The sequence below is a fragment of the Giraffa tippelskirchi genome, chromosome 7 (genome assembly GCF_054371585.1).
Source record: "Giraffa tippelskirchi isolate mGirTip1 chromosome 7, T2T-mGirTip1v1.2.pri, whole genome shotgun sequence".
Taxonomy (NCBI): domain Eukaryota; kingdom Metazoa; phylum Chordata; class Mammalia; order Artiodactyla; family Giraffidae; genus Giraffa; species Giraffa tippelskirchi.
Window position 1 is genome coordinate 147,432,428 of NC_137281.1, and position 22,604 is coordinate 147,455,031.

General features: G+C 39.2%; 1 protein-coding gene and 1 long non-coding RNA gene across 10 annotated transcripts in view; both read left to right on the forward strand.

Moving 5' to 3' along the window:
• The window catches only part of GPATCH2L (G-patch domain containing 2 like), a 60,551-nt gene extending 38,635 nt beyond the window's left edge, over positions 1 to 21,916 (forward strand). For 5 of the 9 annotated variants that reach the window (XR_014059309.1, XR_014059304.1, XR_014059305.1 and 2 more), the window contains 2 exons: positions 10,540 to 10,634; positions 16,825 to 21,916. Coding sequence is in view for 2 of the 9 variants with exons in the window: in XM_081509345.1 (XP_081365471.1) it covers positions 10,540 to 10,634; positions 16,825 to 16,985 (256 nt within the window). In the remaining 7 variants the exon portion in view is untranslated. The remainder of the gene's footprint in view (positions 1 to 10,539; positions 10,635 to 16,824) is intronic. The other 4 variants (XR_014059308.1, XR_014059307.1, XR_014059310.1 and 1 more) reach the window with 2 other exon arrangements.
• Positions 130 to 1,588, forward strand: LOC145513328 (uncharacterized). Its single transcript, XR_014059313.1, has 2 exons — positions 130 to 201; positions 1,397 to 1,588. It is a non-coding gene; the product is annotated as an uncharacterized LOC145513328 (long non-coding RNA).
• Positions 21,917 to 22,604: the final 688 nt, after the last annotated feature.

The following is a 22,604-nucleotide window of genomic DNA, read 5'->3' on the forward strand; positions in this document are numbered from 1 at the left end:
CTCCATTGGACAGTCTTGTTTATAGCAGCTCTCAGCCAGCTAGAATCTTACTGCCAGGTATGGAATGATGAAAGCATTTTCTCTCTCTCTTGTTTTGCTACTGTAATATACCCATCCTTCCAACGGATATGGAACTGTTCTGCTCCTGTGGGTGGCATGAGACAGCTTCATGATATGCCAGCCTTCGCCCAGCAAAGGGAAGTAAGTAGATTACAGAGAATGTTCAGGTGCTGGTGAGCAGTTTGTCACAAACGGCTGAGGGTTAGGTTTGAGTGAAAACATGAGTGGGATTGCCAGGATCTCTTCCTAAAACCTCCTTTGTGTCCTCTGATCGTGAGGTGGTTTTCTCTCCTACGACACTCCTGTTTCTAGTGTCATAGGCCTGGATCCTGTCATATGTGCAAGTTTGTGAAGATATATTTCCCTGACTGGGTGTTTAGTAAATGTCACTTAACCCTGCAGGTAAAATCACATGTGAGGAAGGGGTCTGTACTCCTGAGGTTTAATCCTCTTCTTCCTCATTCTCCCCTCTCACTTTCCTTGCTCCTTGATTACAGCTCAGCGTCTTGTATCATCTTTTAGTTCTTGATGTGTCGGCCTCCCTCCCTCTGTTGCGAGCTTCTGGTGGACAGGCCCTTGGCTCAGTCATTTTGTATATAACCTCTGCACCCAGCACAGTGTAGGCCTCTATAAATTTTTGTTAAAAATAATTGAGGTGAATAGATTAGTAATTAAGGAGAATAATTGGAATATATGATGTAGATGACCTTTGGTCCTTAGAAATATCAATAGTTTTTTCCTGATGTTACTTATTTGTGTGTTTTAAAGGAAAAGTACAGCAAATAAATATCTTTTTACAATAAATTTTATTTTTATTTCATACCAAAACATGAACTTTTCAATGAGTTTTAAAAATGAGTGCTTTTTGAAGGTGAACCATTCCTTAAAAATTAGCTTGCTGTTGACAGAAGAAGACTGTTTTCTTTCCTTAGGAATGACTTTAAACATCTTTGTTCTAAATCTAAAGCAGTCACTTCAGTTATTTATTTATTTTTTGCCAACATTGGTTCTATTAAACATGCATGTATTTCTCAAAGTAAGTTTTTCTTCCCCTAAAAGTACATTCCTGCCCCAAGGACATAGTGACCTGCCCAGTTTCCTAAGTAACACTGCAGTTTTAACAACTCACCTGATCTTTTTAGTTACCTGCAGTAAAAAATAAAATAGACGTGTTGTGTTTATGTGCGAATATACAGAATACTCTTTCAATTAATTTTTAATCTTCAACATTCACCTTCACAGTTACGATGTGAATTTAGTGATTTTTCCTGAAGTAAGAATTTTTAAAGAGTGTATTTAATGTTTTTAATGTTCATTCCACCCCCACCTCCCCCAGATCTTCTCAGCAAATGCTGCTGAATATGATGCTTTTAGGAGAAGTACTGACCCAGCGCTCATGCTGTGAAAGAAGCAGTGCCCGGAGAGTACTGAGGCCCGGGTCAGACAAAACAGAACGAGTGTAGCCTGTCTTTTCTCTGGGTTAATTGCTTGCGTACTGGGGAATAATAAATATGTTTTTTAATCTACATTTATATTCATTGAGTCATTCTGTTATTCTTTAAGTTAAATATTTAGATCTATTTTATGGACTAGCTTGGCCTTGGGAGTTTTGTTTTTTTTTAGCTCAGTAATTTTCACAGTAGGAAGAAGCTTATCAGAATTACCTGAGGTAGAATTTCAAAATAAACATATTACAGATTCTTCTTCCATCCCTCTCACCACAGGGTGGTGGGAGATGTGTATTCTGTAAAAGCTCCTTACATGATTGTGTTAACCATATGTCACTTCAATTGAGAAGGAAGTCTTAACTTGGTAGTGGTTTTAGTTTAACTAATATTTAGCCTTTTTGCCTCTGCATAATTGAAAGATCCCCTCCCTCCTCGCACAGTACATGGTTCACCACACAAGAGCAACTTGTACTGCTCTTTAAAAGAAAAAAAAAGAGTTAAAAAAAAAAGAAATCTAGTTAAATTTTCTACCACTCAACGGATAAGGATCAGGGTCTGTGTGCCCGTGAGAAGGGGGAGCTTACGCTCTTCCCCGGTCCTTTGTAATGCCTCCTAACCTGTGTGCGGTCCCTTTTCAGTTTCTGTCTTGTGAGACAGTGACACTGTCAGCGTAAAAACAACACAATATTTGTTGTTGTTACTCAGCCCTAAGTTGTGAAGTTATTCTGCCTCTTATGAAATAACTCTCCAACCTGGAAATGATCTTAAGAGAAATGTTTTAAGAGGGAAGAAGCACTAACCTGAATTTTAGGAGTGAGCGTGACGTCTCTTTAGGCCTGCCTCAGTTCCTTTCTATACAGGTTCTATAACTGGGAAAGCTGTGCTTCTGAAAGTGGGCCCAGGCTATAAAGCCCGTTAGGGAAGAGACTGTTTTGTTCACCACCATATCATCTCCCCCACCAGGCAGAAACTCAGTGAACAGTGAAAGGAGCAAAACTCCCCTCCTGAGTAGAAAGGAAATGGTCCACACAGAACTACATACTTTTATGATAAAATAAGGTTATTGATTTAACTGTGTTATCTGGTTTCAGAAAGCCTCCAGTTCTTTCCTAAGAGGAATTTATGAATTTTGAAGGTGTAACAATTAGGAGTGGGAATGGGATGGTAGAAGTAGACTGTTTACTGCAGAGAAATGACAGGCTGAAGGCTTTAGCAGTCGGAAGTCATTTAACGTAGGGACAGTTAACCCCGAAGCCCTCCACATCGCTGAGCAGAGACCAGTGGGGAATCCAGGAAGCAAGGCCCAGGGGCAGGTGGTTCAGGGACCAACCACCTTGAGCACACAGCAGCCTCCTCGGGATGTTGCACCGTATAGTGAGGTGGATAACTGTGCAGAACAGTAGGCAAGTAATACTTATTTTTGTTTTACTAAAATAAGCATTTAAAAAACCATCACATTTCCATTTAAAATGGTTTAAAATGTAAACATTTTTATTTAAAATGTGTCATTCTTGAAAATGTGGGATAAATGTTACTGACTAGGTCCATAAAGAGTGATAATATGTGCCCTCAGCCATCTTCTTGGTATATATCAAGCACGCAGAGCTGTGAAATGATAGATGGTGTGTAAATAAAAGGCAGTATTTGTTTTGTTTAGCTCAAGTTGATACTTTGAAAGTTACTACCTTAAAACCCTTTTGAGTGTTTTTCTTATGCTTGTTACTTTGTATCTGTCAAAACTTAGCATTTCATAAACATTGACCTTGAAGAAGCAATAGTTTTTAATTAAACTGTTTATTGAAGGATAATATACCTACAGAGAAGTGTACAAAGAAATACACACCTGATGAATTTTCATGAAGCCACATCCAAGTAACCTAGCATCTAGATCCAGAAATGGAACATTCCCAGAAAGAATCCCACAAGTTCCCTGAGCCTTTCCTAGTCGCTGTCCCTCTTCCTCCACTATCTACAGCTCAAGGGTAGCCACTGTCTTCATATCCAATAACATAGTTTAGTTTGAAGAAATGGAGTTAACGTTTAATCTGAAATGTTTTATAGGGTCCTTTAGTGAGCTTAAAGTAAAGAAGAAGGGAGCGTGGCTGTAAACTGTTACCCTTTGCTTGACTTTTCTCTTTCTCTAGGTCTTTAGGAGAAGCATGATTGAACTGGGCTTCCCTGGTGGCTCAGCTGGTAAAGAATCCGCCTGCAATGCGGGAGACTTGGGTTCCATCCCTGGGTTGGGAAGATCCCCTGGAGAAGGGAACAGCTACCCACTCCAGTATTCTGGCCTGGAGAAGTCCATGGGCTATCCATGGGGTCGCAAAGAGTCAGACAAGACTGAGCGACTTTCACTCTCACTTTTGATTGAACTAGAACAAAGGGCTTGGATAGTATTTACTCAAGCACTTGCTTGTGGAAAAGATGGAAGCTCTATTCTGTACATTTCTCTGTTTTAAGGAAAAACAAAATTTGTAGTGTCACTTTCTTTTCTGCCTGTGTCTTTGGCTTCCAAGGGAATTAATACCTCTACATTTAGACCTGTCTACCTTTGACATTCTGTTGTCTGTGTTTCTTATTATTAAATCAGCATGCTGATTTAGACTTATTCCCAGAACTCTGTAAGGTATAAAAAATGGATCATTTCTGCTATTTTACACATTTATGCTTATATTTCACTTGGGGTTTCAGAGTTAACTATTCATGGAGTACCTAACTTACAGTCTTTTGCCATATAGATGTGAATGATCAGTAAAAGGTGACTTAGGTAGAATTTTTCAGACCATAGGCTTTATATTGTAAATATCTGCCTTTTGTAGTGTTCTTTGCATTCTAAAATATTTCTTATGATTTCAGTCAGATTCTTATTTTTTCTTGTTTATAAATTGAATTGACTCTTAAGCTTTTGCTGTTTAAAGAGAGAGAGCATATATGTATGTGTGTGAGGGTGAGAGGGAAGCATGTGGGTGCACATGCCCATATGCTTTTGAACTGTGGAGGTTGACAGATTGGGGACCTCTGAATAAGGAAAATTTGCCTATTCAACAGTAGTCTTGTTGCCGTGATAACTAGATTCTCTTAAATTTGACTGAGGTTTCATTTTTAAAGCTATTAGGCCATGAGACTTGATTCCCCAGCTAGGACTACCAATTAGGAGTTCATCTGATATAATTTTATTAGAATCTTTTGTATATGCTTTATACTCTGGCAGTGTTTTTTAAAGTTGTGGTAAAATATCATAACATAAAATTTACTGTTTTAGGGAATACCCTGGTGGTCCAGTGGTTAGGACTCAGTGCTTTTACTGCCATAGGCCCAAGTTTGGTCCCTGGTCAGGGGACTAAGATCCTGCAAGCTGTGTGGCATGGCTAAAAAAAAAATTACCATTTGAATCCCCGTAAGTGTACAGTTGAGTATTTTGTTTGTAAAACTTTTGTTCATTCATATCCATTTTAGTCAACAGATATTTAGTGGGGGTCAGCTATGTGCCTTGTGTTGAAGCTGGTAGATCATTGGAAAATTATGAAAGAAATGTAAACGTGGTCCTTGTTCTCAAGGAGATTAGCCATTTAAATAATGATGCATGGGCGATAAGGCCTAGAATGTTCAAGGAAAGCTGTGTGCAGATGTGAGAATCACTCAGCTTGGTCCTTAATGAGGGGTAGGATCTGTCTAGGTTGAGAGGAAGGAGGAAGCTGGGAACTAAAATAGCATACCAGCATCCTAGCCATGGCAATCAGAGAAGAAAAAGTAATAAAAGGAATCCAAATTGGAAATGACATATATTATACATAGAAAATTCTAAAGATGCTACCAGAAAACTACTAGAGCTCATCAGAGAATTCAGTAAAGTTGCAGGATACAAAATTAATACAGAAATCTCTTGAATTTCTATATGCTAACAACAGAAGATTAGAAAGAGAAATTAAGGAAACAGTCCCATTTACCATCACATCAAAAAGAAAATACTTCTGAATAAACCTACCTAAGGAGACAAAAGACCTGTATTCTGAAAACTATAAGATACTGATGAAAGAAATCAAAGATGACACATGACGTATGGAAAGATATACCATGTTCTTAAGAATCAATATTGTCAAAATACTGTACTACCCAAAGCAGTCTGTAGATTCAACTCAATCCCTATCAAATTACCAATGGCATTTCACAGAACTAGAACAAAAAGTTTTAATTTGTATGGAAGTACAGAAGACCCAAAGTAGCCAAAGCCATCCTGAAAAAGAAAAAGAGTGCTGAAGGAATTGGGTTCCCTGACTTCAGACTATACCACAAAACTATACTCATCAAACCAGTATTGGTACTAGCACAGAAACAGAAGTATAGATCAGTGGAACAGGATAAAAAGCCCAGAAACAAATCCACACATCTGTGATCAATCTGTGATAAAAGGAGGCAGGAATATGCAATGGAGAAAAGACAGTCTCTTCCATAAGTTGTGCTGGGAAAGCTAGACAACTACGTGTACAATTAGAACATCCTCTAACACCATGCACAAAAATAACCTCAAAATCGATTATAAACCTAAAGTAAAACCAGATGCTCTAAAACTCTGAGGAAAACAGACAGAAAACTCTGACTTAAATCACAGCAATATATTCTTAAGTCCACCTTCTCGAGTAATGAAAATAAAACCAAAAATAAACAAGTGGATCCTAATTCAACTTAAAAGCTTTTACATAGCATAGGGAGCCATAAACAAAATGAAAAGACAGCCCATAGAATGGGAGAAAATATTTGCAAGTGAAGTGACCAACAAGTAATTAATCTCAAAAATATACAAACAGCTCATGCAGCTCAATATCAAAAAAACAGACAACCCAGTCAAAAAATCAACAGAAGATCTAATGGATATTTTTCTAAAGGAGACATACAGATGGCCGAAAAGCATATGAAAAGATGCTCAACATCACTAATAATTAGAGAAATGCAAATTGAAACTACAGTGAAGTACCACCTCACACCAGTCAGAATGCCCATCATTAGAAAGTCTACAGATAACAAATGCTGGAGAGGGTTTGCAGAAAAGGGAAACTTCTTACACTGTTGGTGGGAATGTAACTTGATGCAGCCACTGGAAAACAGTATGGAGGTTTCTCAGAAAACGAAAACTAGAATTACCATATGGCCCAGCAATCCCATTCCTGGCCATGTATCTGCAGAAAACGGTAATTCGAAAAGATACATGCACCTCAGTGTCCATTGCAGCACTGTTTACAGTAGCCGAGACATGGAAGCGACCTAAATGTGTATCGACAGAGGAATGGATATGGAAGATGCACGTGTACTACACACACACACAATGGAGTATTACTGAGCCATAAAAAGAATGCAGTAATGCCACTTGCAGCAACATGGATAGGCCTAGAGATTATCAAACTGAGTCAAGTAAGTCAGAGAAAGACAAATACATGATATCACTTATATGTGGACTCTAAAATACAATAGAAATGAACTATACTTACGAAACAGAAACAGACTCACAGACATAGAAAACAAACTTACGGTTACCAAAGGGGAAAGGTTGGGGGGAGGGATAAATTTAAGAGTTTTGGATTAACATGTAAACACTACTATATATAAAATGATCAACAAGGACCTACTGTATAGCACAAAGAACTCAGTATTTTGTAATAAGCTATATGAAAAAAATCTGAAAAAGAGTGGATATGTGTATATGTATAACTGAATCACTTTGCTATACACCTGAAATTAACACAATATTGTAAATCATTTATTGTTCAGTCACTCAGTCGTGTCCAACTCTTTGCGACCCTATGGACTGCAGCACGCCAGGCTACCCTGTCCTTCACCATCCCCCAGAGCTTGCTAAAACTCATGTATATTGAGTCACTGATGCCATCCAACCATCTCATCCTCTGTCGTCCCCTTCTGCTGCTGCCTTCAATATTTCCCAGCATCAAGGTCTTTTCCAGTGAGTAGGCTCTTTGCATCATGTGGCCAAATTATTGGAACTTCAGCATCAGTCCTTCCAATGAATATTCAGGGTTGATTTCCTTTAGGATTGACTGGTTTGATCTCCTTGCAGTCCACGGGACTCTCAAGAGTCTTCTCCAACAACACGATTCAAAAGCATCAATTCTTTGGTGTTCAGCCTTCTTTATGGTCTAACTCTCACATCCATACATGACTATTGGAAAAACCATAGCTTTGACTATGTGGACCTTTGTTGCCAAAGTAGTGTCTCTGCTTTTTAATACAGTGTCTAGGTTTGTCATAGCTTTTCTTCCAGGAAGCAAGTGTCTTTTAATTTCATGGCTGCAGTCACCATCTGCAGTGATTTTGAAGGCCCAGAAAATGAAGTCTGTCATTGTTTCCATTGTTCCCCCATCTATTTGCTATGAAGTGATGGGACCAGATGCCATGATCTTAGTTTTTTGAATGTTGAGTTTTAAGCCAGCTTTTTCACTCTCCTCTCACCCTCATCAAGAGGCTCCTTAGTTCTTCGCTTTCTGCTGTAAGGGTGGTGCCATCTGCATATATGAGGTTATTGATATTTCTCCCAGCAATCTTGATTCCAGCTTGTGCTTCATCTAGCCAAGCATTTTGCATGATGTACTCTGCATAGAAGTTAAATAAGCAGGGTGACAACATGCAGCCTTGACGTACTCCTTTTCCCAATTTGGAACCAGTCCATTGTTCCATGTCCGGTTCTAACTGTTGCTTCCTGACCTGCATACAGGTTTCTCAGGAGGCAGGTACGGTGGTCTGGTATTCCTGTCTCTTTAAGAATTTTCTAGTTTGTTATTATCCACACAGTCAAAGGCTTTAGTGTAGTCAGTGAAGCAGATGTTTTTCTGGAATTCTCTTGCTTTTTCTATGATCCAGCAGATGTTGGCAGTTTGATCTCTGGTTCCACTGCCTTTTCTAAATCCAGGTTGAACATCTGAAAGTTCTCAGTTCACGTACTGTTGAAGCCTGGCTTGGAGAATTTTGAGCATTACTTTGCTAGGGTGTGAGATGAGTGCAATTGTGCAGTAGTTTGAACATTCTTTAGCATTGCCTTTCTTTGGGATTGGAATGAAAACTGACCTTTTCCAGTTCTGTGGCCACTGCTGAGTTTTCCATATTTGCTGGCATATTGAGTGCAACATTTTCACAGCGTCATCTTTTAGGATTTGAAATAGCTCAAGCTGGAATTCCATCACCTCCACTAGCTTTGTTAGTAGTGATGCTTCCTAAGGCCCACTTGACTTCACGCTCCAGAATGTCTGGCTCTAGATGAGTGATCACACCATCGTGGTTATCTGGGTTGTGACAATCTTTTTTGTATAGTTCTTCTGTGTATTATTGCTACCTCTTTTTAATATCTTCTGCTTCTGTTAGGTTCATTCCATTTCTGTCCTTTATTGTGCCCATCTTTGCATGAAATATTCCCTTGGTATGTCTGATTTTCTTGAAAAGATCTCTAGTGTTTTCCCATTCTATTGTTTTCCTCTATTTCTTTGCATTGATAACTGAGGAGGGCTTTCTTATCTCTCCTTGCTGTTCTTTGGAACTCTGCATTCAGATGGGTATACCTTTGTTTTTCTCCTATGCCTTTTGCTTCTCTTCTTTTCTCAGCTATTTGTAAGGCCTCCTCAGACAGCCATTTTGCTTCTTTGCATTTCTTTTTCTTGGGGATGGTTTTGATCACCACCTCCTATTACAATGTCATGAACCTCCATCTTCAGGCACTCTGTCCATCAGATCTAATCCCTTGAATCTATTTGTCACTTCCACTGTGTAATCGTAAGGGATTTGATTTAGGTCATACCTTAATGGCCTAGTGGTTTTCCGAACTTTATTCAATTTAAGTCTGAATTTTGCAATAAGGAGTTCATGATCTGAGCCACAGTCAGTTCCCAGTCTTGTTTTTGCTGACTGTATAGAGCTTCTCCATCTTCGGCTGCAAAGAATATATTCAATCTGATTTCAGAATTGACCATCTTGTGATGTTCCTGTGTAGAGTCGTCTCGTGTGTTGTTGGAAGAGGGTGTTTGCTATAACCAGGGCATAATCTTGGCAAAACTGTTAGCCTTTGCCCTGCTTCATTTTGTACTCCAAGACCAATCTTACCTGATACTCTAGGTATCTCTTGACTTTCTACTTTTGCATGATGAAAAAGGACATCTATTTTGGTGTTAGTTCTAGAAAGTCTTGTAGGTCTTCAAAGAACTGTTCAGCTTCTTTGACATTAGTGGTTGGGACATAGACTTGGATTACTGTGATACTGAATGGTTTGCCTTGGAAACGAACAGAGATCATTCTGTCGTTTTTGAGATTGCATCCAAGTACTGCATTTCAGACTCTTTTGTTGACTATTATGGCTACTCCATTTCTTCTAAGGGATTCCTGCCCACAGTAGTAGATACAATGGTCATCTGAGTTAAATTCACCCATTCCAGTCCGTCTTGGTTCACTGATTCCTAGAATGTCAATGTTCACTCTTGTCATCTCCTGTTTGACCACTTCCAATTTGCCTTGATTCAGGGAACCTATTATTAGCACATAAATAAATATTTTTAAAAATCACAGAACCTAAACTTATTTTGTGATATAGTCATTATTAAAAATCCAGGTTTATACTGATAGAAGGGTTAAACTTGCTATTAAAATTCTATGCAAATATCTGTGTTCATGCAGCATTAAACTTTTCAATATATTACCACTTGGGAGTAAGTATTTCATTAACAAGTTTAGAACAATTGTGGTTTTTATGAAGAATAATTGTACAAAACCAGCATGTAATGAAGCACATATTTATTAAAATTAATCTTGAATATCTGTTCTGAATTCAGGTAATAAGTTTCAAATGGGTATATGTTGTGTGTAAAGAATAAGTTAGGATTAATTCTGAATAATCTTGTACTGACACTTGATGGCAAAGGGTGGTGCCCATTTTGTTAGTATATGTCTGTAATGGGTGAGGGGGTTCATCTGGGCTGAACATAATGTCTCACAGTAAGAATGACACAGTTAAAGCCGTGTTTTCTCTTCCTCGTGTCTGCAGACAGGCAAACACACACCTGGGGCCTCCGTGTTCACGTGACATCAAGAGGAAGCGGAGACCTGCGGCCACAGCGTCTCTGTCCAGCCCACATGCCGGTGATTATACGTGTAGTCATTCGTTATTGACCACCTACTGAGTGCCAGGCACTAAATTATATGTCTTATACACCTTTTCATCTCACCTTTATGAGAAAGTGGGTCATTTTATTCCCATTTTATATGGGAAAACTGAGAATGTGAAAAGTAATTTGCTTGAAGTCTCTCTGACCCTAAAGTCTGTGCTTTTTCACTGTCTTCTGCCCTCTTGAGTTTGAATTCCCTATATTTCACCATCAGCAATCTGGAGTCATCTGCACTTCTGCTGCAGCACAGAGAGGAAGTTAGATGTGTGGTAATGAAAACCCTGGTAGGGTGGCAGTTTAGTCAGCAGTAAAGGAGCCACATGGGTTTATTTACTTTTATGTTTGATGTACAGTACAATACATTATCATTGTTTTAATGTCCAGCAGAGTGCTAATATTTTTCTAGTCATGAAATTTGTAATTGAGTTTTCAAGTTAAAACTTAAAAGTTTTCTGGGCAAAACTAGTTATAGAAACCAAAATAGTAATTACGTTCACTGTAGGGTCGTGACCAGAGGATGATACAAAAAATTTTCTGCGATGCTGGAAATGCTTTATATCATGAACTTGGTGGGGATTACATGAGTATATGCACATATAAAGATTCATTGATTTAGGTGCTCTGTATGTATGTCATCCTTAAATGACAAAAGGGATGATTATATATTTATATCATCAAGAATATTGGATGTCTGTTGATGTTTTTCCTTGGAGTTATGATAATTAAATGTAATTAGTAATCATGGGAAATACTTTATATATTGCAATACATTTTAGGATAAATTAGTCTGGTTAAAAAGAGCATATCTGCTTGTAGGACCTACCAGAAGTACTTATGGTTATTTTTGTGCTGATGGTGAATTCACTCTGAGGGAATTAAGTATATCATAAATTATTTTATTCTCTTCAGAAAATAGATATTGGGTTGGCCAAAAAGTTCATTCAGATTTTTCCATTATAGCTTAAGGGAAAACCCAAGTGAACTTTTTGTGCAGCCCAATAATATATATATATCAGAGCACTTGATACCTGAGTAAAAGAGTAGACCTCAGACAGATAGGAACTCTTATCTCTCTCACTTATTAGTAAGTTTCAGCATTCTCTGAAACTGACCTGTGTAAGCTTCTGTTTGGATGCCTACTTGATAGTGGTTCATACTGAACAGTCTCAATCACAGTTCTGATGGTTGTAGGAAGCTTTTTTTTTTTTTTTTTAGTGACTTTTCACATGGCTATGCCATGAACTAAACATTTTGTCTGAATTAATTCACCTAATCTTTGCAGCAACTTAATAAGGGAGATGCTGTTTTTTATTCCTAATTTACACACAGGAAAATTGAGGCATAGAGGGGTTAAAATAGTCACTGAGGTTACATGGTTGATAAATTGTAGACCAAGAATCAGTCCAGTTTCCCTATGACTCTCAAGCTGCCGTCTTAGACACTGCAGGTGTTTGGTCTCGTATATGACAGGATTGCTTCCAAACCATGACTCCACGTCAAAACCCAGGTCTTCATCCAGTCTATGGAATTAATAGAAGCAGTGAAACATAGTCTCCTCTCTTTTATCTTTTTGTTCTTTTTTCCCCCTTAATATCTTGCTTATGTTTTTAGCTTTTAATTGCTGATAAGAGCAGAACTGTTGAGAAGAGTTCACAATCCTTATTCCATATTCAAATCAGGAAGTGTACTGGGAAGTATCAAGAAGACTTGAGCCTTAAACATTTCCCCTGCTGAGCCCAACTCCTCTCACTTGTTGACTAAGGCCTGCTTCACTGAACATTTTCTTTTTTTTTTCCTATCCACAACCTGAGTGCCCCATGGAGGTGAAGGACATAGCCCAAGCCCGCGCCATCAGTCAGTAGGACAAATGGGCTTGCTCTGCCTAACATCGGGCCATCTCGGATTCCACCTCTTTTATAGAAATGAGTGATGAAGAGAGGTGCGTTCCGCTTTGCCGCTGTATTAATACACATCAGGGGCCAGCTCCTGGCACTAAATCACGCTCCTGCATACATCTGTTATCGGACTCTTCACCAGTGTGATGAACAAGACTGCAGATAGAGGCTTCCTTGTGTCATTCTTTATAGGATTTTCCTAAAAGAATAAATAGCTCAGATCTCTGCCAACACTCTCCCCTGTCACCGTGATGAATTCAGCTTCTTTCTTAAACATGCAGCCACAAATCTTTTCCCTTTCCCCCTCCCCCATTAGTGGAAAGTTTTGAGTTGAAATTGACTGGATTTAAAGATATTAATAAGACTAGAAAGGTGAAGAACAAAAAGGGAAAACGTGCCTTCCTGTCGTTTTGTATTAATATTAACAAAGACCAGGGAGAAGGACCTTGTCATAGGGTCATTGGGTAGATCCATCTCCACTCCTCTTCCCTCTGTGGCTTTAAAACATTCTGTGCTTAGTGCACAGGGATCCACCCCTGGATCCTAGTGAGTAAGTGTGTTAACCTGCTTTTAAGGTTGATACACCAGAACAGGGAATGCCCAGCACTGTCTACCCCATGCTGAAGTCAACCAGCCATTGTGTATGTTCTTAAAGAATGCAACTGGAAAAGAAAAAAGGGTTATTTTCTTGAAAATTTGAGAGACTAAGTAGTTACAAGAAGGATAAGGAACTCAGATGAAAACAAGACTTCTTTTTCTTGCGATGATTTTCTTTGTTAGAGTGGCAAATCAGAGCTTTGGGTGTGCAAATTCCATTTTTTTTCAAAAAGTAAACACATAGCTTTCAGGTGATGGAGAATTGGGATGACAAGATGTTCTGTTGAGAGTCCTGACTTATTTTTGTGTGTGTGTGGGGGCGTGGGGATCTTAATTTCCCAACTGTGCTCCCTGCACTGGATGTGCACAGTCCTAACCACTGGACTTCCAGGGAAGTACCAAAAGCCCTGACTATACTGGCCATTCCAAGAGCCTTTTTTGACCTTCTTGGGATAGGATATGTGTCCTTGAAAGGCTACCCAACAATTAACCTGTTAATTAGTTGTATAAGATTTCAGGTGGCAAGCCAGCCATGCTAGCAATACATTTACCAGGGCAAGAATTTTACCTGTCTTACTCACTGCCACACCCCCAGCATCTAAAAAACAGTACTCCACACATAGAACAATCTCATTAGATACTTAATGTATGAATTAAGTGAATAGAATCTTTAAAACAGAGTTATTCTCAATATTATTCTAACCCTGTGATTGGATTCAGTAGTTCCATTTTAGGTTGGCCCTTGTCTCAGGAGTCATAGGGCAGATTCTTATTGCCTACTATGCCTTTTAATTAGGTTTACATGTTTTTTAAAGTTAAAAATGTTTTTGAAAATAAATATTGAATGGCCGCAGAAGAACATTTATAGAATATATATGTGGTATAAAGAAAAACAATACAAGTATCCATGTACCCACCATCTACTTTACAAAAAAGAGCATCAGGACTTCTCTGGTGATCCAGTGGCTGAGACTCCGCCTGGGTTCAGTCCTCAGGGAACCAGATCTCTTATGCCACAACTGCAAGAAATCACATGCTGCAACTAAAGATCTCACATGCTGCAACTAAAGATATCGTGTGTTGCAACAAAGACCCAAGATCCCGAGTACCATAACTAAGACCTGGCTCAGTCAAATAAATAAATATTGAAACAAACAAAAAGATTCCCTTGGAGAAAAAAAAAAGTCTTTTTTAAAAATTTTCTTTCCACTCTCTGAAGGAGAGTGGGAATATATTATCCTAATATATATTTTTGGTTAATTATTTGTCATTCTTTGTTGTTTTCAAATAGTTTTGACAGACATGTGTATCTCTAAGCAGTATATGGTCTAGTTTTACATGTTTTTGAAGCTTCTGTAAATGGAATATCATATAAGTTACAAGTTTCACCTAGTTCTTGATTCATTCACATTTTATCCTACCAGAATCCATTCATTACTGCCATATGTACAGTACTCCACTTCTGAGCATGATGAATATATCACAGTTAATCATTCTTGATAAACATTTCAGTCATATTCTCATGCTGGTTTGTGCTACTGGGGAAAGTATTGCACCATTCTGTGGGTGAACATACGCAAAAGTTTTTCTTGGCCAGCCATTTCACAGTTCTTATGATGGCTGTATCAAAACAAGCAAACAAACCAAAACAAAAACCAGCGTACGTTGTTTGGAGAATGTGGAGAAATTGGAAACCTTGTGTATTGCTGGTGGGAATATAAAATAGTGCAGCCGCTGTAAAGATCTGGTGGTTCCTCAGAAACTTAAACATGAAACTACCCTCTGATCCAGCAGTTCTGTTTCTGGGTATATATCACCCCAAATAATTGAAAGCAAGGATTTAAATAGGTATTTGTACACCTGTGTTCATAGCAACATTATTCACAGTAGTCAAAAAGTAGAAACAACCCAAATGTTCATCACTGGATGAATGGATAAACAAAATGTGATCTATACCTTCAGTAAGTTATTATTCAACCTGAAATCTTTCATTATCAGAATGAAATTATGACACACATTACAATATGAATGAAGGCAATGTGTTAAGGAAAATAAGCCAGACACAAAAGGATGACTACTGTATGATTCCACTTAGAAGAGGTACCTAAAAAAAATCAGATTCACAGAAACAGAAGGTAAAACAAATGGTGGTTGCCACAGGCTGGGGGAGAAGGAGAATGGGGAGTTATTGTTTAATGAGTAGAGAATTTCCCTTTGAGATGAAGAAAAAGTTCTGGACATGGGTGGTGGTGATGGTTGTGCAACAGTGTGGATATACTAAATGCTACTGAGGAGCATGCTTAGAAATTATTAGAATGGTACATTTTATGTATATTTTCCATGATAAAAAATATATATATATGTAGCCAACACAAAAAGTTTTTCTTGAATAGTGTTTTCCCCATGGTTGATGACCTTGTAGTAATGGTAGGTATAGTTTTTAATGAAATTTATTTTCACTTAAATAAGAGTGAATGAGCATGCGTACTTGTGTGTGAAAAAGAGAGATTTGGGTGGTGATGTCATATGTATTTCTTGCTGCTGGGGTTGAGGTTCTGAAATGTTTGAAAACTGCTGCCCTCTAAAAAACTTGTATATATGCCATAGAGTAATAGCTTTCAATTTTTTTCCTGATAACTCACAGTAAGAAATTCATGTTTGAATATATATTGGGTGTACCTGGAAAATCTGAAATAAACCTTTGGGTGCCCTCTGATACTTTCTGTTCTTTTTCATTAAGGAAAAAAAAAAGTATTTGTCACGACCTACTACATTGGTTTTGTGACCCATAATTTGAAAGTTACTTTTCTAGATTATATTCTTGGGAGTAGAATTATTGTGACAGGATAAAAATGAAAATCTTTAATGTTTTGCTTTATTTTAGTGTATGTCTGTTTTCAGTGGAGTGATGGTGGTTTTTGCTACTCTGCTCAGGGGGCATTGGCAAATGTGGGGGCAGTGTTGGGTTGTCACAGTGACTGGGAAATGCTTTGAGCGTTCAGGGTTAGGGTCCAGAAGGGTAGGTGTCCTAAAAGAAACAGGACAGCCCTGACAAGCAGTGGTTATCCTGTCCAGAATGTCTTAATGTCCTTGCTGAAAAACAGATGGCTCGGCTGTTGAATTTTTCTACCATTTGCCTTGCTGTCTGGTGTTTACTGGTAACACTGTCATACTGGAGGCTTGGAACATTATAGAAAGAGCAGAGGGCTTGGAATCTAATATATGAGTTTCAGTCTTGCTGCTTAAACATCCATGTCTCTGAACAAATTATCTGCTTTCTCTGTGCCCCAGTTTTCTGACCCCAAAAATGGAGATGGCAATACCTATTTCTAAGAGTTTGCATTAAGAAATAAGATTGTAAGTATGCAGTGTTTAAAGAGTACAGTTCCTGGCATGTAAATGCTTCATAAGTGGTTATTAGTACATTAAGAATTTGTACTCCTGAATTTATTCATTTGTTCAGTTAAACCTGTTTTCTGATGTGGAGAAATACTTATCATACTTAAATCTTGCCTTTAGTTTTTGGTTAAAAAAAAGAAACCCTATGTAGCTGCTTGGTTTAATAGGACATAAAATATAAGGATGAAGAAAGTTTTGTGTTGACGTGTCTCTCATTCTAATTTGTCTCTCTTTGACTTTTCCTCCTTACTTTACTCGTAACACGCCTACCAGTTCACATGGATGCAGTGGAGTCAGCCACACCAGCGTCACAGGCCCCCAAACCTCCAGACTCTGAGTGGCTGGTCAGGACCTCTGCCGCAGAGAAAGCCACTGACTCAGCTGCAGCTACATTTTTTAAAATGCCACAGGAAAAGAGCCCTGGATACAGCTAGACCGCAGTATTTCACCCACCAGGAGCTGACTGGATGTTGTTGAAACAAATATTAGACTTTGTATTATATTGTCTTGCATATCTTAATTGACATTCCCAGTCCTTTCGCCATCGGGACTGACTCCTCTTCAAACAAAGAAGTGAACTCGTTCTCTTAGAAAATCATGTTGTGCAAATCTTTTTTGTTATTATAAAGTATTGAGACTGCAGTTTTTTTTTAAAAAAAGTCATCCGATGCCGTATATGTTAAATTGCTATTGTTGTCCCAACAGTTACCTACAGCTCTGTTTACAGAGCTGTTGATTTTTTGCAGATATGTCTTGTTTTTCTTGAAAAACTAGTAACTGCTTTTGCGTATTTTTTGTGTAGTGCTTTTAATACCATTTGAGGAAGTTCTAAATTTGCAGTCAGTTCCAAACACAGAGTTAAGACCTGTGTGTGGAATTAATTTGCAGGAGATAAGGCTTGCCTTTGAGCCTGGTCTTGATTCAAGCATAGTGCCAAAAAGATAAATCCAGAAAGTTCTTAATTTGAAGCCTCAGAAGAGACACCAGCAGCATGGGCCTTGGGAACTTCCTCCGTTTTTCTAGATGGCCTATTGGAGTCGCCAGCAGCTGCATTGTATGTTGCCTCATCTCCAAAGTCTGTATTCTACCAAAAGAGGATCTGTCTATATACATACAGATTAGTGTAATGAAGAAGGTCCTTTAGGTGTACAGCAAATTTAAAATAGTCTGTGGATTGTGTCTAAATACTTCATGTCACGGTGTAAGCCTTTATGTACTAAATGAGACTTATTGTTAGTATTATAGGTCAGTAACCTGTAGCAGAAATTCATACTCTATTATAATAATGGCTTCTTGGGGCCATACTTTGGGGAGGAAAAATGTCTTTTCGACGTGACTTTATACTTGGCGTGTTTATGATGGCTTAGCTGCCTGTGGAGTTATATATACAGCCATGCCTGTAGTTGGATGATCCTTTGTCAAAATGAGGAATACGTGACTGCCTACAGCTACTGGAGAAAAGCCACCCTTTCTAAAAAAGGATCATCAAGAGTGTCTGTCATCCTGGGACCTGGTTGGCAGAAGGGCTCTTTTTTGGTATAAATTGAGTGCTTTTACTCTGAAATACACAGGAGCCGTTCTCAAGTGCCCACTGCCCTGGTGATGCTCTGGAGCAGCTTGCACTCCGGCACCTGGTGGGAAGAGCCTCCTTTCCCGGAAGCACAGTGGGGCCTCTTTTCTCACACAGAACGTAACGTTGGGCCGCTCTGTCGGAGTCCTTTGAAAACGGGCATCCTCATCAGTGGTAGCTACAGAATGTCCGTGTCAGCGAGGTGGGTATGAATCCGGTGGGAAAGGGGGACCGGAAGCTAAGTTTACGTAGCAGTTGATCGAAGACTGAGAACCTGGCCGTTGCCCGTAACAAAGGATACCGTGGAGCGAGGGGCAGGTGGAGGTGATGGAGTGAGTAGTGCTCAAGCCAGCCCAGCTTCCCTGGGAGCCACCCAGGTGCTCTTGTAGTGGCGCGTGTACTTCCTGGCCACAGGCCGCACCCATGCCAGTGTAGGGAACACTGACTATAAAGTGGTTCTACTCTGGTGTTTCAGTGATGAAGCTAGCTTTTTGTTGTCACATGTACATTCTTACGTAGTCCCAGTAGTGTCCTGAGGCACACATCTCTACTAGAATTTGTTGGATTTCTGGGAGAAATCCACAAACATAATACTTGTATTTTCTTTGCAGTAAGCTCCATGGCTCATGCAGAGATCAGTCTCATGATAATGGCCTGTTGAGACCTCTGTAGTTTGGGTAGCATCTTTTTCTTCATGACACATAACCTAATAATTCTCCTTTTTACCTGTGATTAAAAGTCATTTATATGAAAAGCTTTACTTACATTTTAAATATCTCTGTGATGAAAAATTAGGTGATTACTACCATTTTATAGGGTTAAGAACAGTCACAGAACTTCATGACTTGCCCCAAATCACATAATCAAGCCAAGACTAAAATCTCAGACTTTTCAGACTTTTTTAGTCCTGGGTTATAATCTTTTGTTTTTCATTGATAGAACTGAGTCACTCTGAGACTCATATTTTTGAAACAGTATGCCAGACAAGCTGTATATCATCTTTCTTGATCAATCTTTCCTTCATATTTTGAATACTTTCAGCAGGGAGCACCCCAGAATGCCATGCTGTGCTGTGCTTAGTTGCTCAGTCATGTCCGACTCTTTGCAACCCCATGGACTGTAGCCCACCAGGCTCTTGTGTCCATAGGGATTCTCCAGGCAAGAATACTGGAGTGGGTTGCCATGCCTTCCTCTAGGGGATCTTCCCAACCCAGGGATCAAACCCAGGTCTCCCGCATTGCAGCTGGATTCTTTACTGTCTGAGCCACCAGGGAAGCCCATGAATACTAGAGTGGATAGCCTATCCCTTCTCCAGGGTATCTTCCCAACTCAGGAATTGAACCGGGGGTCTCCTGCATTGCAGGCAGATTCTTTACCAGCTGATCTACCAGGAAGCCCCAAAATGCCATATCTACCTGTAATAAGCAGGAAAGAAAATTAATTGCCTAAGAGAAGAGCCATTAAGCACACAAGTACATTTCCAACACAGGGTTGTAAATTGTGCTCCTTCTTTAAAGCTGCTGCATGAGCATGCTTATAGAAGACTCACTGACTTCACTCCAGTTGTTTTCTATATGAGTCCATTCCAGAGGACTAACCTTAGAATCAAGTGTATTTTGAATCTTAAGCTTTAAATTTCCTTGTTATATGGCAAAGTGTGTAACGTTACAAATTAAGAAAAATCTGTTACCTTTCAACAAAAAAATAATTTCAAAATCAAGTTTTGTAATCTTTTGGAAGAAAACCTGATGCTTGACTTCCTTTGAGAATAATTTTTGAGCCCAAATACATATGGTCTGCTCAAAAGTAATAACTGAAGCAGAGTTCCACAGTTCTTCCTTATTTCAGGATTCTGATTTATCCCAGCATGCTATATAGTCTGCCTGTCTAGATTCTAGTCTTGAGTATTTTTCACAATAGACGAAAGTCAAGACATTGTCTACTTGCGTGAGCATCTTTCATAAAGGATAATTCTGCTTATGGGTTCAAGGGAATTTGAGATTATATTTCAGATTCAGTGTCTTAAAGGGAACAACTTCATTTGCCTCAGAACTTTTGTTGCATTTTGATAACTGTTCAGAAGAAATTAGTATTTGTTTTTTGGTGCCAAATTTGGAGGAGCAGAGTATGATCTTTGTTGAGTGGTGTGTTCTTGAAAAATAGGCCTGAATTCTATAGAAATCAAGCGTAATTGGAAATTTCAGGTGACATTGTTTTGCTGGGCTGTACAGACAGACTGCAAAAAAGGCCATTTTGGCAACAAAATGACCAAAAGCTGAAATAAACGATTCTTAATCTGTGATGCTTATGGCATCCTTGGCTAAGTGAAACTCAACACCTCAGACAGGTAATTAAACTATTTCTGAATCCCAAATGGATCAATCTGAGATATCGCTGCATTTTGCAACCAGAAGTACAGTCTAGACCACAGCACAGCAAGTTTTGATGCTCAAAGTACAGGAGCAGAGTTATCACGAAAGTCATCTAGAGTCAAACAAGTCGCAGAATGTTGAGTGAGGGAGCCAGGTGAGCACTGTCATGGCTGGTGTGATGGGTTCCCCACTTTGGCTCAAGGCAAAGGCTCCTGGTGATGCATGATTCATGTCAAGTCTTTGCTTTATTTTGGCTTTACTATGTGATTCTGAGCCACAACAAGCTTTTGTTTGCTGGGGTTCAGGCTAGGTAAAAATCTCAGTGTCAGAATCTGTATTCAGCATTCTGTATATTTGGTGAACCTTACCTTGAGCTGGGATGAGAGCAGAGTGACTTTCTCTGGCAGCTGTGGCTACATTCTAGTTGGGGCATAGCTTATAGACTGTATCATGGTTCGTATGATGGTGGGAGGGGTGGTGGAAGCAGGTTGCTCTTACTGTCAGCTGCTTCCTTGGTTAATGCCCGTTTTAGTTGTCAGTATTTCCTTATCTCCCGATCTCCCGATGGTGACTGACAGTGACAGCATTCAGGTTGGGTTTCTACCCCATTAGAAAACTGGCCCAGAGGGAGAAGGTGAGGAAATGGGTGGGTTCTGCTGTTAGCACTGAACGCAAGTGGTCCGGTGATGCCTTCATCTACGTTAAGGTCACAAAACAGATGAACATCAAATGCCTACAAATAGCAACGTGGAGAAGAAACAAGGACATCGAGTAATCTTGGCTGGAGAGTGTGGATTATAAAGTTTGTAAGAAGCTCAGCAAAACAAACTTAATGGCCCAAAGAAGACATTTTCCTGCCACTGCACTAGGTAAAATTGCCAAATGTGGGGAATAAATTTTTCAAGCACAGTATTTGAAGAGTGGGGCAGATCCTGAAGATGTTCACCAAGGAAAGGAATATTGGCAAGATCCAGAGTGAGAAGGCGAAAGAGCAGGAGATGCCTAGAACAGGCGTGCTAGGACCCTGAGACCAACAGCACCCACATATTCTCTTGCTGACCAGATGGGCTGAATCAGAAGCTGAGGGTGAGGCCCAGCACTCTTCCAAAGCCCTCCAGGGGACTGCACATGATGTGTTAGAACTGTAGGCTTTGCCATAGTTGGAAAGAAGTGTTTTAATATACCAGTATCCCCCTGAGCTCTGAGGTGCTCTTATACTTTCCTCCATAAGTATAGAAATGTTTTGTGTATGGTCCTTTGCAGAAACTATTAAATGTCTTTATTCACCATACTTTTCCCCTCAAGGTCCTAAAAGATCTGGAAATACTGAGATAGGATGATGTGGAGAAAAATGCTGTCGAGGCCGTTTTTAGATGGATGGAAAACAGCTTTTTTAAAAAGTGGATTAAAATGTAACAGTGGATTTTTAGTCTGTGAGTGATAAGTTGTTTTTCGCCATTGACAGTAAAACATTTGTGTAAGATACTGCCATTCATGATTTTATGATACCTGTTCATTACATCTTAGTTTCAGAGGGAAATGTCATGTATTTTCCAGCATCATATTGATGAAGCCTTTAAAGTGTGGCTCACAAAAATGGAGAAAAAAAAAACCCACCTCCAATACATAGCTATTGTGTAATAAATACCTGTTGGGTTATTGGTAGTCTTTTCCTGGGAATTAATCTCAGTACTTCAGAGCATGTAAAAATCAATTTTCCGTGATCCCAGTTAATCACACCCTATTGTCTTTGTTTTACATTTCACCTAGTGATTCCACGGGGATTGGGGACCAGTAGTAACTGCGTGTTACACGTTTTCTTTGGCTGACTTCCTATTCGGTGTTTCAGAAGACAATCTTAAAGCTTTGAAATGAAGTCATGGCCATTTTTCCTTTAGATTTTATTTCTTTGAATTGGCCTGGGTCTGACTTTATTACTAAAGCCTGTGAACCAAAGTTCTTTCTGGGAATATGTGTAGCTACGGAGGAGTTCTCTAGTATCATTCCTCCGATGCTCATGTTTTGTGCCTGGATGTTTATAAATGCAACTGAGTGATGTCACGGAGAGAGGTCAGTGCCATTAAGAGAAAAGTCTAATGTTACAGTTCCCC